The sequence below is a fragment of the Vidua macroura genome, chromosome 3 (assembly GCF_024509145.1).
Source record: "Vidua macroura isolate BioBank_ID:100142 chromosome 3, ASM2450914v1, whole genome shotgun sequence".
In the NCBI taxonomy this organism is placed as follows: Eukaryota; Metazoa; Chordata; class Aves; order Passeriformes; family Viduidae; genus Vidua; species Vidua macroura.
The window spans coordinates 88,536,615-88,553,140 of record NC_071573.1 but is presented as its reverse complement, the minus strand read 5'-3'; the positions used below and the strand labels follow the sequence as shown (position 1 = coordinate 88,553,140).

General features: G+C 33.8%; 1 protein-coding gene across 1 annotated transcript in view; it reads right to left on the bottom strand.

Moving 5' to 3' along the window:
• Window positions 1–16,526, bottom strand: part of EYS (eyes shut homolog) — a 725,122-nt gene that overhangs the window by 330,269 nt on the left and 378,327 nt on the right. Inside the window, 3 exon segments of the mRNA XM_053974015.1 lie at window positions 6,830–7,082; window positions 10,375–10,499; window positions 14,068–14,192. Coding sequence (XP_053829990.1) covers window positions 6,830–7,082; window positions 10,375–10,499; window positions 14,068–14,192 — 503 coding nt within the window.

The window sequence follows — 16,526 nt, the reverse complement described above, 5'->3', positions numbered from 1 at the left end:
TTTTTTTTTTTTCCTGAGAAGGAATTCACATTATTTAAACTTCACTACAGGTCAAGTTTCCTAAGATTTTGAACAATGCTTTTCAATTACAGGACTAGAGACCTTGCACTAGAATCCAATAGTGCAACCCTCCTGTTGTACTCCTCTCTTTGCTTCAGATCCCAGATACTATCAGAAATTACCACTGCTGGTGAGTAGTTACTTGCTCAAGGGAGTCATACAGGAATCTCTCTACTTCCTCAACTAAGATGAAGAAAAAGCTGAACTGATAGTCTTTACACTTCCTGAATGCTGCTAAATCATCCCTAAGGATTACTTAACTCCAGGGAATGTAAGAGTGCCTCTGAGGACCAATCTGTGCATTTGGGATACTTTCCATATTATACCAGATAACTGGTTTGTCGAAGAAATAACAAGAGAAAGACTTACTCAGAGGTTCTCATGACTCTAAAATCCCTTCTTATTTTAAGCTGTAGAAGTTGATAATTATGATTTATTTTCAATATAATCAAAATAAGGTATAAGAGCAAAGCACAATTAATTCAATAACTGCTCTGAAATGTAAATGCAAAGTGTTAGCTACATGGAACACCTCATATCTTTTATTTGCTATTCTTCAAAGAAAAAGTAATCCTAATTGTTTTAGGCTCCTCAGAACCCACTACACAAATGACATTTTAAGATTTTCAAAACAGTACACTTGCTATGCTGATGAATGTTAGCCTACGCTATAGAGTTTGCTTGGTTCAAAAATCTACAAAATAAATTAATCTTAACATAGAATGCTGATAGTATTTAAAAAAATCAAGGAAAATCTTTTGAGCTACAGGAAAAAAAATAACTTCCCCAACCCAAAATTACTTGTACTAGTCAATGTATTTTTTGTTGTTTTGTATTTGCTTTTGTTTTTTGTTTGCTTGGTTTTTTTCCCAATCATATGGAAGTTAACATATGTCTGTAGGAAGTTTCTTAGAGTAATATTTTTCAAACACAGAAGATGCTATTGAATATTTCCCTGTTCCAGGAGTAGATGATGCTCTTAGATTTCACTGGCTTTGAAACTCTAAATGACAGGAGATACTGAGTGGCATAAATACTGTTCTCAAATTACCTCATTCCTGAAACTCAACATCTGCTTTCATTGGCAGGTATGCCAAGAGTTTTATTCCCAATATCATTATTCTTTCTGCTTTAATGTAGCTGGGAATATTGAGTACAATGAACCTCTGAGCAGATGGACAATGTATAGCCTAGAAGACATTTAGATATTGCTAGAACACACTTTTGATGATTAGAAAACAGAAGATATTTTTCAGCTCAAAAGGGAATTTAAATTTACTTTGATACAGAAACCTAGAAAATATCAAATTATTTATAGTTTTTAAATGAAAGTTTAATTTCTTAAAATTTTTTTTCTTGTTGTGACAGCCATTTACATAGAATTCCCACAGATTTTCCTATACACCTGGCTTGCTTAGAAGTCTGAGCACAAAGCAATCAGAGTAAAAAATACACTTAAAAGTTGAAGACTATCAAAATGCTTTTGCCTGCAGGGCAGCAGGTTGCACTTAAGTAAAACCAGAAGTAGGCCAGGCTTGTGATTACTCTTCTACGTCTTTATCAGAATTCTAGGGAAAATAACTGCTTGTGAAAGAGGTCTAGAAAGTTACCAAGTTCAACTTTCTATCAATTACAAATAAAGTGCAAATAATGGATCAGTGTTCAAAGCACTCATTTTGCATGAAATTTCATGCCAACCTACATAGCTAGTAACTTCACTATGTCAAAAGTAATTATGTGGCAGGTATAATAACAAGTGATGAGGCAGATATAATAAAAAGTGTTTAAAAACAGCATATGATTACAGATACTGAGAACAGGGAAATTACAACGGAATGAATAGTAATATGTCTGGCTGAACTGATAAAAGACAAAGCTTAAAGGAATAATGAGAGTGATGACATATCCTGTGAATATTACATAAACAATTCAATATGATAAAGACAGATTAGGTGGTAAATGCATCATGTAGTTTCAACATTTTTCAGAAACCAAGTGTACCCTGCTGTAATTGAATAGAACTTGATGAAGGAGAATGCTGAAAAAGCACTACATTAAAAAGAAAAGTAGTGTGTAAAATCCAAAACTCTGAAATTTGCTTTATGCTAGGGGTGTTTAACCAAAATGTAATGAAAATCGTAATTTTTGCGGAGCGAGATTTTAAACAAAATAATACTGAACAGGAAGACCTTTGTAGTAATGTACCAATTTGACTATTAGTGATATATTCAGAACATATTTCATACTTTAGGCAGTCTTAAAGGAAATAATAAAATATTGAACACAGGCAGTGAAAGTAGGTGACTCAATAGAGGGATGAAAATCCACTTCAGTAAAGTATTTGTTTAATGTATGTTTTTTCTCCATAATTAATGGAAGTCAATCCAGTTAGCTGCTGTGTAGTAGCAGATGTGTTGTTAGCATTCATATCTGGTTCTGCCGGGTTTTGTCTTTCAAATGTCTTTGTGAGCTCTACGATCCACATACATTACAAAAGCAGAACATAAAAAGCAATATTCAATTCCTTTGCTAAAACCAAGACTAAAAAGAAGCAGGATAGTATATATTAAGGAAAGGAGAAAAGTTTGCATCCTATCCCAGAACAGGCATCTAAAGCAGATGGTGTAATTTGTCTTCATTTATTACAGTGATATAGTTTACACAGATTAATGAATGGATAGCTACAGGTAAGATGAATCCCACTTTTGGTGACTAGATGCTTGCATAGAAGTAAATTCGAAGAGTCTTTATAAACAATGTCTAAAAGGCAATTCTGTCCTAACCATTACAGGGTACGACAGAATCCCAGAATAACAGGTTTGAAGGGACCTCTGAAGTTTATCTAATTTAACCTCACAGTAGGGTCAGCTACAACAGGTTTGTCAGGACATTGTCCAGTTTGATTCTAAATATCTCCAAGGATGGAAACTGCAATCTCTCTGGACAACTTGTTTCAATGCTTGGCTGCCCAACAGGAAGGAAAGAATGAAAGGAAGTTGCGGAAGGAAAGGAAAGGGAAAGGGAAAGGGAAAGGGAAAGGGAAAGGGAAAGGGAAAGGGAAAGGGAAAGGGAAAGGGAAAGGGAAAGGGAAAGGGAAAGGGGAAGGGGAAGGGAAAGGGAAAGGGAAAGGGAAAGGGAAAGGGAAAGGGAAAGGGAAAGGGAAGGAAGTTCCCTGCATTCAATTGTGCCAATTGTTGCTTATTGGGCAATTACTTGCTGGCAGAGCATGGGAAACTGAAAAAGTCATACAGAACTTCAGAGTGCTAACAGACATATGATTAAGAATTTAGGTCATCCCCTCTGGTCACATGAAAGAATTTCTATAACAATAAATACTTTTTTTCTAAAAATAAATGTATTTACAAAACATTATTTGCCACAAGCAATGTCATGGCAGTGGAAAAGCACACCTGGAGATCAGATTAAAAAAAAAAAAATCTGACAGATATATCTCATCTCTCATAGCCCTTTTCTAGAGATCCTTGCTACCCTAAGGTATCTTAGAACTTGCTGTAATATATCTACTGATTGTCAGATGAGAATAGCTATTTTAAAATATATGAAAAGTACATAGTACCCATTTTTTTTTTCAGAGACTGCGAGTTATCTGGGTGGGTCATCAGTATTTTTTCTCAAGTTTTAATAATAAAGGTTATTAACAAACACACTAAATTTGTAAGTCTAGGAGAGTACATCAGCTTTAAAAGCTTGACATGTTTCTTCTACTATGGACTGTGTATTAAAGATCTTACTCATCCAAGAACTTTTCTCACTTAGCTTTTTAATAGTCTTATTTCTTCCAATAAAAAAGACATAGATTTGGTTATGCATCAGATAAGGGCAGCTATTACTATTGGGGATGCATTGTTGTTACTTATCTATTTTTTACATTATAAAACCCAATCAAACTAACAAAACTCCCCAAAACCACAACAACAACAAATGCAAATGCAAATAAAATTCCTTTTAGGTCATATCTTGATCAGCTGGAAATCCATAGTGGCATGCTCGGACAACTTGACCTCTTTAGTATAGGCACAGTATCAGGAGGCAGTTCTGGCAGTACGAATTTGATCTGTCTATTTATGGATGCATACTGAGAATGAAATCCACGTAGACAAGCATTCACAGGAAAACAATTGTATTCTATACCCCACAAAAATGGTTTATTTGTCTTTTGGCACCTTTATACATATCTTTCGTAGTCTAGATTACTTTCTTCCCCCTTTAGTGCTTTAAATCAATGCTATAAAATCATTCTTTCCAACACAAGCCCTCAAACAAAGAGTGAAAAGCAAAAAAAAAACCAAAAAAAACCAAAAAACCTCTCATTGGCTTTATGGGTATTCCTTCTGCTTTATCAAAATATAGTACAAAATTGTAGACCAAACCAATAAATATTCCCTAATACTTAATTCCAGAATTCGTAGGTTTTCCTGTGTCCTTTTAATCTCCTGAATTTATTTCTGAAATGTTGCAATTTTCTAAAAGTAGTACTGCGTTTAAAAAATGCAGCCATCATTTGTCTCATTGTGAAACAAGAAGCAGCAAGTTAATTGTACTACATACAAAAAAAATTTACCTCAAGAGATATACACTTTTCTCTGTACCTGTTTTGCATTAAAAATGTTGATTATACTTATATACTATAACTGTAGAAATACCTCCTGAGTTTATATGTAAGAATGATGAAAGGAACACCTGAAATCCTGAAAAGATTATTGTAGTGAGGTGAAACTTCAGTTGCTGATCTTCTGTCAGCATTGTAGCAGCCTCCAGACTGCTTCTATACTGACCGAGTAGCCTGTGTGGCAGAAGGTGAAGAATAGCCCTCTGTGCCAGGTATCGCAGCAGGTGCCATATCAGCTGCTGCTGGGTGACAATGAATCTTTTCAAAGCACCTGGAAACTTTGACAGAGGCTTTTATCTTTGTATGAAAACACCCCACCACCTCAAAAAGTTCTTTGAACAGAAATGAGGAACTCGACAGAGCACCAGCTGATAAAGGCCAGAACCTACTCCACTGCAGATGTACTGTGCAGTCTAGGTAACAGACTAATACTCATGAGTTCTTTATCAGACACAGCAGTCAGTACAGTATAGCTGTGTATATATATATATATTTGTTTCAGTACAGTATAGCTAATACATTTGTATAAGGCAGAACTTGAAGCAGGATAACAGGTATGTAAAAATAAATGGTTTGTCATTAAAATTTTACAAATTTCTGTTTGCACAGATGTGACTTGTGCCAATAAAACCAAGTAGGAAATTTCATCATTAGGGGATTCAAACAATGACAACTTTTCAGTAACCATCAGTAACTTTATACCTGAAGGTTTTGTATGAAGAAGATATACATAAGAGCACTTAATCAGATTGTTTTAAAAATATTTTAAGAGTCTCACTTACTTTTACAAATAGATGTGTTTTGAACTCAGAACTACTGTTAACTATGTCAGTGAAAAGTAGTTCTTGAAATACACTACTCAGCTCAAAGTTTCAGAAAGTACTCTGATTTCATGAATGACAGATCTCCATGTCTGGATCATGCAGTTTTGTCTCTAGTATTAGTTGGATTTCCTCTGTTATCATCTGTTTAACATTAGCTAATCATTTTGTCAAGTTTATATTTGTCTCTTTAAAGAACATAAGTGATGAAAATGATGATTATTAACAGAGAGTCTTTGAAGGAAAATAGTCAGACAATATCAATCAAAAAATGGAAGATGAGTATGTGATTCTTGTGAAGAAAAAGGCAGAACAAGCAGTTCAGTCAATCACTCAATCAGTCAATGTCAAGAGAATTCTGTATACCAAAACCCAACATTCTCTAAAACTCATTTACCCTAATAAAAAAACCAAACAAATAAAAAACAGTCAAAAACCCAAATAAAAACAAAATGAAAAAAAACCAAAACCAAACCAAACCAAACAAACAAACAAACAAAAAAAAAAAACCAACCAAAAAACCCCACTAAAACAACAAAACAGGACTCAGCTTATTTTTTATACAAGTAATCCCTTTGAAGAGGTATAGAAGCAAAAAATTCTGAAACTATCTGTAAAGAGAATGCCTCATACATGCTACCTGTGTAATACTATTTTTAGTAAAATGAAGAGTCCACAATGAAGGTACAATCTTCATAATGAAATGTTGCACTTGTGTTACTTTTGACTTTTTTACAAAAATTTTTTAAATAGGATAGGCTAATTTTGGCTTCCCAAAAACATCACTACAAACAACTAGAATGGCAGAGACTTTGAGAGGTTTGTCCAATATATTTTTAGTCTAAAAACATCTAGATGCACAGAAAAAGAAGCACTCAGAAAACAAGTGAACTAGGAAAAAATTATCAAAGTCCCCATGGAGTAAGGCAAATCATCTTTCTCTCCTGCTGACTAGCCAAGGAAGAAGGGAAGATTGGCATTAGAATAAGAGATTACTGAACACAATATGAGGCATATGAAATTGTACACTCTGGAAAACTGAAAACCCAGCTAAAAGAAAGTGGTGTTTTCCTTACTGGACATGAAAAAAGATACTGGGAAAAATTATTTTGAGAGAAAAGAGTAATTTTGCAGTTACATATAAATGCAATTAAGAAAGGATGTTGGTGTAAATACAAAAAAAAAGTTAGAAGGGAATACATGAAATAAAAAGTCTTAATGATTCAAATTAATATATTTCCAATATTCTTACCATTTTAGAAGCATTAACAAGCAAAAAGTTTGATATATGCATTGTTCAGAATCTCTTTCCACTCACCTTTGGACACTTCTCCTGTATGTAAATCAGGAGAAGCATGTTTAGACAAAAGTTCCATAGATACAGCCTGCACTGATGGAAGGTCATTGTCTAAAATTTTAGCAGGAAACACTTCAGCCACTTCAGTGAGAGTTTTCTTGCTTTGGGGCATAGTAGGTAAACAGGTGATATTGTTTATCCCATCAACACAAAGAAACCCAGTGGAGCAGGAGTGTATAAGACAATCATTGTAATTAAGCTCACAGCTTCGTCCCTGAAAGAGAGTTTTCATAAAAAAGGACACTTTTTGAAGGCAATTTACATTTCATAGTGATGTTAGTAACAATTATTGCTTTCTTTTGATTCTAAAATATTGTTTGCTTATATTAAGCTGTTTACACTTTCAAAAGGAAATATCATGTAGAAAATATTCCTTAACTAATTTAATAATATAGTTGGTATTTTAAATTTTAACTGAGTGACATTTTGACTCTGATAATCAAGAAAAATAATTTCCCTACAGACTTGTAATTACAAAGTATCAAAGATAATACTGTTACCAGTAATAAAAACTGGTTAAAATAATAATCTTCAGTTAGAATGTAGGTTTAAAAAAGACTTTTTACAGAGGACTTAGCTGCCTAAAAATTTATGGCTTGCTCTCACTTGCAAGCTAATGTTCTTTCCTTTTGTACACTGCAGCCCATTGTTTATTGTCTGTTGTTACCAAATCTGCACAAATCAGCTCCCTGTTAATACCTTTTATTCACAGATAATGCTTAGAAAAGAAAAAATATAGTGGCAGTCTCCAATTGGACCAGGCATTCATTTCCTTTTTTTTTATCAAGAGTAACAATTCATGGGAAGTCTGAAATGTCCTCCCTAGTAATAAAGTAAAAATGTTCATATTCAGTGGTCTGTAAAAAAGGCAAGGAATAATTATGTGAATTAAATGCATTCTTGAAGTGTGAAATAAATATATGCTGAAGTCAGGCCTGAGTTCATTTTATTTTCACTTCTGTTGCAATGAACTAATAGGCTACGTGAAGAAAGACAGCTTACAGTTATCCTAGAAGGATACTGCATAGTTGGATAATTATTTAAAATACACGCACTGTCATCCCTGAAGACATCATGTCTCACAACATATCATCATTATATAATTTCTGACTGAATCTTCTCCTGCAACTGGAGCACATGTAAAAAAATGCAAGCCTTCTCTAGAGCTCAAGAAGCATGTGTTCATTACACACTTTCCCTCAGAAAATGCTTAAATAGTCTTTCATGTCTACCTGGCTAACTATTCACACAGAACTTGGGACAGCTTATATTTTATGAGATCTCTGTCAGTTCTATTATATTAATTTATGATATTAAGAAACAATATAAAGGACAAGAGAGAGAGAGAGAGAGAAATGTAGACATGAAAACTGAAATGATTTTTTTTACAAGTAGTTTAAATTATTTGAGGTTTAAAACAGAAATTGATGGGTTTTGAATAATTTTGATACATTCATGTTTGTTTCGATCAACTTCCTAATTTGGTTTGGCAAGCAGACAAGATATCTGGTAAATTCATGGCATCTTATAAAATCACTCACTGTATTAGTATTCCAAAGCACAAAGGAAAAGCGGGCCAATTAATGTGTCAGTTTCCATGCATTTCCTTCTTGCTTTTTTCTAATTCCACATATAGAACAAATGATCAGTTTGAGCAAGCTCATAATCATTCTTAATCCTATAAAACTTATGTTTCATTCTGACTTTCCTGTGACAGATTAGTACATTTTTATGACTACTACATTTAATGGCAAAGAGCATTTGATTACGATTTTATGACTCATAGAAACAAAGCAGATGTGGATAACCTCCAGTGTGCATGAAGGGTACATTAAGTAGTCATGGATAAATTTGATAGCACTGAAAGTGCCTGTAAATGCCTTAACAGTTTCCATGCAGGGGGATGAAATCTTTTAGCTTGTGCAGATTTGTATTTAAAAGTAGGTATACGTCTATCGATGGTTCCACTTAAAAAGTAAACACTTATTTCATATACCACTGACTATGCTTTTCTTCTGAAAATTTATGAGAGATTTCACAATCTATGCTTTATGATCCATACTTTGGGTAGCAGTACAGACATAGAGTACAGAAGATTTACATACACACTGTAGCTGGAGTTCTTTGAATACTTATTTCTCTGTGAGTTTCACTATTTCCACTCCACACCTACTCATGGTTAGGAACCAGAACCCATTGAGACCTAACAAATATGCCTCTTGAGGTGTTTAGATCATAATTTCTTATCCTTGACCCTGAAGATAGGTATGTTAAAAATGTTTCTATGATGGTTCCCCCACGGTGCTTCTTTACTTTTATATTCCTTCCCAAAGCATAGTGGAATTGGAGGGACTAAAGATGGAAAAATGAATAATGGAATAAAAAGCAAAGATGATACATCTTAAATTTCAGCTGCTTCAAAGGTTTGCTACTTTTCCTTTTGCAAGGGCTTGATTGTTCTGCAACATACTGTACAATTAATACTCAAGCTATGTACTAATAGAAAAACTGCCCCCATGGGTCAAATATCTATCTAGCTCCATCATCAGTGAGCTATTAATGAATACTTTGGGAAGAAAACAGGAAGAAAACAAGCAGAGCTAGCATCTGGTAACTCACCAAATATACCATTCCAACTTTTGGCAATAAGTAAATCAAAGACTCTCTGGGCCAGGGTAACGTTCAGGAGAGTAATTTGAATAACAATGAATCTATCCTCCTTCTAACCCATTTTTTGGTTTATTTGTACTTCTAGTCTCTATAGTGTCACACAACACTGACTTGTACCAATAAATTTTGCACTACTTGAAAAAATAATTTCTCTAAACAGATTTTAATCTTTCTCTCTGGTGGTTTTATTTGGTATTCAGAAGTTTTTTGGGTTTTTTTTTGGTCATAAATGGTCAAAAATTTGTGAACCTGATCATCTCCATTACAATTGTTCATGTAAGATAAGCATGATTATTTAAGGAAAAAATTAGATTATTGTAACATAAAGATCTGACTGTTTTCCATATAGAAAGACCTTCAAGTGATGTACCCTTCATGACTACTTGACATTGTTTTGAAAACCAATCTGCTTTAGAAGGCAAAAAGGCAGCAGTTATCGTGGTCTGTGGAAAGTATCAATGTTACCCATTCTATTCTGTAAAATCCACCTTTGAAAAATTATACTAATTTTTATGAGATAGTTTTTTTTTTCCTTCTCAGGATAGTTTGTCAGTAAATTTAGTCAGATTATTTGCATTGTTAAGATCCATTTTTACCTACCAAGCTCTTATGGTACAATACAGACTTTTACAAAATTGTAGACGAAGAGTCACTGGAACAGGGAGAAATTCCTGGTGAATTCCTTGAACAAAGCATATGTCACTTCTGTGATTCCATTTCATTCAAGAAGTATATCAACAATTCTGAGCAAGCTTAAAAAGAACTTTTTCTTATTTTCTGTGCAATGTTGAACAGCCAGGTAAAAGGAAAGATAAGAAAGAATTTCAGCATCTCACCACAAATCCTGGCTTGCAAAAACAGGAGTAACCAAAGCTGGGCTCCTTCTGAACACAGATACCATGTATGCAGGGGTTGGATATGCACTCATCAACATCCAACTCACAATGGAGGCCTTCCCATCCTGTCAGAAGAAAAAAGCAAAGTAAACCCCAAAGTAAGACTCATTAAAATCTACATCCATTTACTGAGTGTCAATGGAACAAAGGTATGGGTAACTATCATCCATTCTCACATATATAGAGATATATACTATAGCATGAATATGAACTTTTTTGGGTTGTGGTTTCTCAGAGTAGAAAAAAATAAAGGAAAGAAGCTAAAAAGAGAAACTCTGAGATTACTGTCCCAGATCAATGAGGAGGACATTTTCTGAGTAAATACTTTGTGTTTAAATGCTATAAGATTCCATCTTCTTACAGTTCATTAGTCAGATTACTGGAAATTTTATTGATAAGCATTTCTTACTAAAATCTCCTTTACAAGTATGTACACCATAAATTAGAGGCTAAATTCTCATCTTGAAGCTGTGTTTTAGATCATGTAATTTAAGCCTGTCTTGAACTTGCTCTTTGTAGGCTAAGCTGAAATGGAATCAGTCCATTTGCTTGATAAATACAAACCCAGAACTCTGTAAAATATGGCTAATTAATGAAGAGCACCAGACTTTCTGCCATGATATTCTCACCACCCATTACAGATTTGTTTTTTCTCCATTTTACTATTTCTAAACAAACTAACAAAACCCCAACAGCTTCACGAGCCCCCTAGCAGTCCTTGGCTGCTACAAATCTAGTTGTCACTGTTTAGACTTTGCCTCAGAGTGTGCATCAAATGGATTCACCTGTTACATTCCAGTCTTGCTTTAGCTGCCCTGGTGAAGACCAGCCTGCCCAGTTAAAGACTTAATCCATGAGCCTGCTATTAATTCCAAAAGCTGCTGTTGTTGCTTTTGAGCTGCCTGAGGTGCTGTTAGAACACAGTTTACATCTCTCCACATTGCTTCTGCACCTGAACAGCCTGAAGCTGCAGCCACAGAACCTGAACGTGCATCTATTATTTTAAAGGTATGGGGCCTGCTACTGGGACAATAGCTGACAAAATTCATGATCCATTACAAAATGCATTTGTCAGAGCTAAATCCATTCCCTTTCCTGGTATCACATGCTGTCACCACATGCTTCACTTTGTTCTCTGGAGTTTTTTGGAAAGCTGCAATCATCTGCCTTGTTCCTATTTCAGTCTTGGTACTATCCCTTTCCCATTTCATTAAATTGCAACAGGGAATCTGTTAAGGGGTATATCAGACTATCTGCCCAGTTGTTTCCCATTGTTGCCTTTATAGACCAAAGAACCCCAATCCCAGCTCCATATTTCTATAGGTGAAGCTAAGAAGAGAAATATAACATCTATTATATGTGAACAGTCAAAGCCTGCAAAAATGCCAATTTTTTTCCTAGGTTTTCTACTTTCTCTCTCTGGATGATATTTTTTTCCTCTCGACATCCTCTAATGCCTTTCTTCAGATACGCAACTTTGAAAAAGTTACTTCTTTCAAAGGTTCCCTTGCCTCACCAAATTCACCCCTTTTCAGGGCTGTAACCTTATCATCTCTTCAGACATTTTAAATACTCAAATAACATCAGAAAATACCATATTAATTAAGAAAACCCCTCAAGATATGTAAAAATTATGTATGTACTTAATGCATGTGGTTTTTATTCTGTGTTTTTACCTAATGGAAAAGTGATTTATAGATCTTTCACCCCTACTAACACATGGTATTATTAAAAGGAATATAAAAGAAAGTCAGCCATGCTTATGTTGGGATGTATTTAAAACATGTTAGCTGTAGGAGTGAGTTCCAAAGCCCCAGAGAACTTTCTCCTACTTATACCAAGAGTTTCCATGTTGCACAGAGACAGCAATCACAGTTCTTGGCTAGTGAGGAATTTTTAAATGCCTATATTAAAATATCTTTGATGTATTGTTTTAATGAGCTTTTAAAATAAGGAAAAAATAAAAATGGATTTGTCAATGTGTTCTGGGTGAAGCTCTTTAATGACTACAAAATACATCTTTAAGCTTTTAAGTCATTAATATTGGCGGAGGGGGATATGGCCATATGCAGTAGCAGGTGGATATGTAGTACTGAAGATAGGTCATGACTCAGAATTTTTAGGATTAGAAAGATCTTTATTATCATGAATTCTGCATGAAAAAGTCCAAAAAATTTTCACTCATTGGTTCATACATCAGAACTATAGTGTTTTTCTGAATTATCAAGTATCTCTTTGACATTAAGAAAAGTTGCTAAAAAATATTAAGTTGTAATCAACATAGTCCTACACATAATTAGACATTAGTAAGCCAAACATACTTAGATTTAAGTCTTACATGTTAGAAAATCATTCCTTATTATCAATTATACAAATTAATAAACTGCCAAATAGACTCTCATTATACACATGCATGTATTTGCTTCAGTATCTTCCATACTTTTTTGAATAAGATCTCTTAACATATAATTTTGTAAGCTGCATTAAGACTAATTCAGAATGAAAAAAATGCAAAATATATTAATATTCAATTTGCTATGTTCTTTCTTTTAAATGTAGAACAAGAATGAGTAGAAAGACTCTAGAGAAGTGTAATGTATATATGGTCACTTAACTTCAGGAGAGTTTGCTAACATGTTTTTGCTTGTAAATTGAAACCAGCAATATGAACATATTTTTGCACAAAGTAACTAGATTAGATATATGGAGATAGCATGGGTTAACAGAATATTTATCATCTAGAATATATCTAAATTATCTCTAAAATAACCAGTAAGAAACCTTGTATCAGTACTATCACAGAAATCATTCAGTAGCAGAAGTGAGTAAAATAGTAAATAGATTTAAACTGAAAAATTAAAGTTTCAGGAGGCAGGTACTCATATATTTCTTATTTTAAGACTGACCTATGGACCAGAATTCTACTTATGTATATGGATTAGAAATCCTAATTATGTTGAGAAAAGGCTTTTTATTAGTAGACATGACAGAAGATTGTAAGTAGTCCTGAACAGATTAAATTTGTGATTGCATGACAGTGCAGGCTGATTGTGACCTTTGCTTTTGTATAAATACTAAATCTATTATATTTTCATAAGCCACTAGACTTGTTTTAGTTGATATCTGTCAGAAAACAGTTTCCACTTTTTAAGCAAGTGCTTCATTCAATTGATAATTTTTTTTAAAAATTATTTTAATCCCAGGCAGCAGAATAAGCATAGGTATGCCTTATGACACCAACACTAAGGACAATAATAAAAATGTTAGTTAAAGTCTTCAGAATTTCTTCTCAGTCAATCTCATTCTATAGGTAGTGAAATTATTTTGCTGTTAAACAGTGACTATTTGATGGCTTGGTCAGTAAGTTACATCATAAACAATAAACCTGGTTCTAGATAATACTTCAGATTCCCTCAGTGAGCTGGCTTTACTTTGAAGCCTTTCTCATATGCTTACTGGAGTAGCTAATTCTCTTTAGATTTCATTCAAAAAGCTTGCCAAAGAAATAGCATTTTTGTACCTTATACCTCATATATAACAAAAGAGCTTGATATGTTTACCAATTTTCTCACTAGTAACAGTGATAATTCAAAATGATCATTGTTTAAGATTGCTCTGTCATATAGCAGTTACCTTGTTGACATTTACAAGTGTATCCATTGATATGATCAGCACAGGTTGAGCCATGTAGACAGGGTGATGAATTACACTCATTAACTTCTATCTCACAAAATTGTCCAGAAAATCCAGCAAGACACCTGAAGAAAACAACATTTCAAAGTGTTATACTATGCAGAAACATCACATAAAATAGACCTTGTATGGAAACAATGGGTCTAAAATGTGTGCATTAACAAGACATCAAATATTACTTTCTGTTTCAAGGTATTTTACTGGAACACTTCCAAGCTTCATGTTGTGATACATGCTGATCTTTTAAGGGATTTATGATGGCAAAACCCATCCAAAAATTTCACATCTGGACCACAATCAAGCATAACAGTCTAAATTAGAGTGTACTGGTTCTATCAAGGTGAATACAAACCTTTCTTTATGTACTCTTGGGAGATTGTCTACTAAAATAATTTAGCTAAGTAACTGCAGCCTATGTTTGAAAAACTGCTTGCTGACAAATGTGTACTATCAAATATAAATTACAGCATAAAAGCTAATCTTCAGGGCCCAAGCTTTAATCATTATTGTAGGTATAAAATATTAGTTTTCTTAAAAAAACTCTTCTGTATTTTTGTGGTTGTAAATTCTATATGATAATTGATATCAAAGTAGTTCCATATGATTTCAACACATAGCTTACAAGATTTACAAGACCTTTAATGAAGTTCAAAAATCCTACTAATCTCATTATTGAAACGTGTTTGTGTATATACACACAACTTTATGGATATATGCAAATATGTTCTAAAAAGCAGGGTCCCATAATGGTATTAATAAAATTTACTCTTTTGAGATGTGTTGTACATGGATATATTTTACAAGAGATAATGTTTTCAAAAACTCCTTTTACTAGCTGGGTGGTGCACACCTTTTATGTTGTTTTGGGTCTAGTGAAAAGCATAAAGGTTTCTGCCTCACTTAAGAGGGAGATGAGTACATTACCAAAGTATCTTTGAGTAAATCCAAGTAATTGTAGTCACCTACTCCTCAAGGTGCTACAGTGAGTGAATTCAACATATATAATTAGAATGAGGCATCTGCAGTGCCTACCTTAACTTTCCACATTGTGAAGCAAAAGAGGAGGATGGACCATGAAACATGTGTGTGACACCTCCTTAGGAATTATTACACTATGTATCAGGAATTATACTTTGGTTTATTTTTGGTGTGACTATTAGATTAAGCTTGTTTCATTTTGTATGGAATACACTCTGAGTAATGGCAATTTGGAATCTACCAAGAAAATAATAACAGAACAGATTTGTCGAAGTCTACATCAACTACAGATGACAGCTACGGCACACTGCTTAGAAAATAAACAGACTGAAGCACACACTACTGTTTTTCAAATATCGAGTCATAATACATGAGAGAAAAACCATGGAAAATACACCTTAATGAGGGCACCAGAAGCCCACCTGTTTTTTGGCTGAAAAACATTAAAAAGAATTCACTGAGAAGATACAATTTGGTCCTTTGATCCTATTTGTAAATGTCAAAATCCAGTAGTTAGAACACAACTTCATATACCCAGCATTAATCACCCTAACAATTCTCCTATGCTCAGTGGAATAAGGAATGCAGAGGATGATTCTGCTCGCTGAAATCTTAAATAGTTTTCTTCATATACCTTTGTCTTCACACTGTCTACAGAGCATATTAAGAAAAAAAAATTAAAAGACCAGAAAAAAACAAATTGAAGGGAGCAAATTTTCCCAGATACGAAAAGGATGCAAAGAATATTCTACTAGGAGAAAAAGGCAACTAGACACAGGGAATACTATGCCAATTTAAATTCAATTTAACTTTATGCTTTGGTGCAATTGTACGTATTTTATCTTAACAATAAAAAAGCATTTATAGAATAAACTGGAAAAAATATACAATTATGTAAAATATCTGGACAGAACAACTACACCTATGTGTATCTAACGTGTGTTCGCTTGATATTTTAGTCTGTAAAAGTCAAACATTGAAAAAAGGTCTTTTTAAGAACTCTCTTGTTGGTTGCTTCAATTGGTCACATTTTGATATGTGGTGTGCATACTTGCTGAGGAGAACAGTTTACTGAGCTCCTGTGGTCATAACTATTTGGAGAAAGAATGATTAGTGGAGCAGGTTGTTATAATTCCCATGGAGAATCAATAGTATGGAATCAGCTAGATATTGCAGGCTACAACCTGGATGAACTCTGTGTAATTTCCTACTCAGAAAAGCTTGAGACTTCAGAGACTCAAGGCTCTACAAAGACTTGAGACTTCAGAGATATAAACTATATAATCATGGGCCTAACTCTATAGACACTGAGGTAGAAAAATATACATATTTATATATGTGTGTGCGCACATATAAATGTTTGGCAAAATAACCTATTTTGTACTGCAAGCTTTCCAAATATTTATTAAATTTATAATACT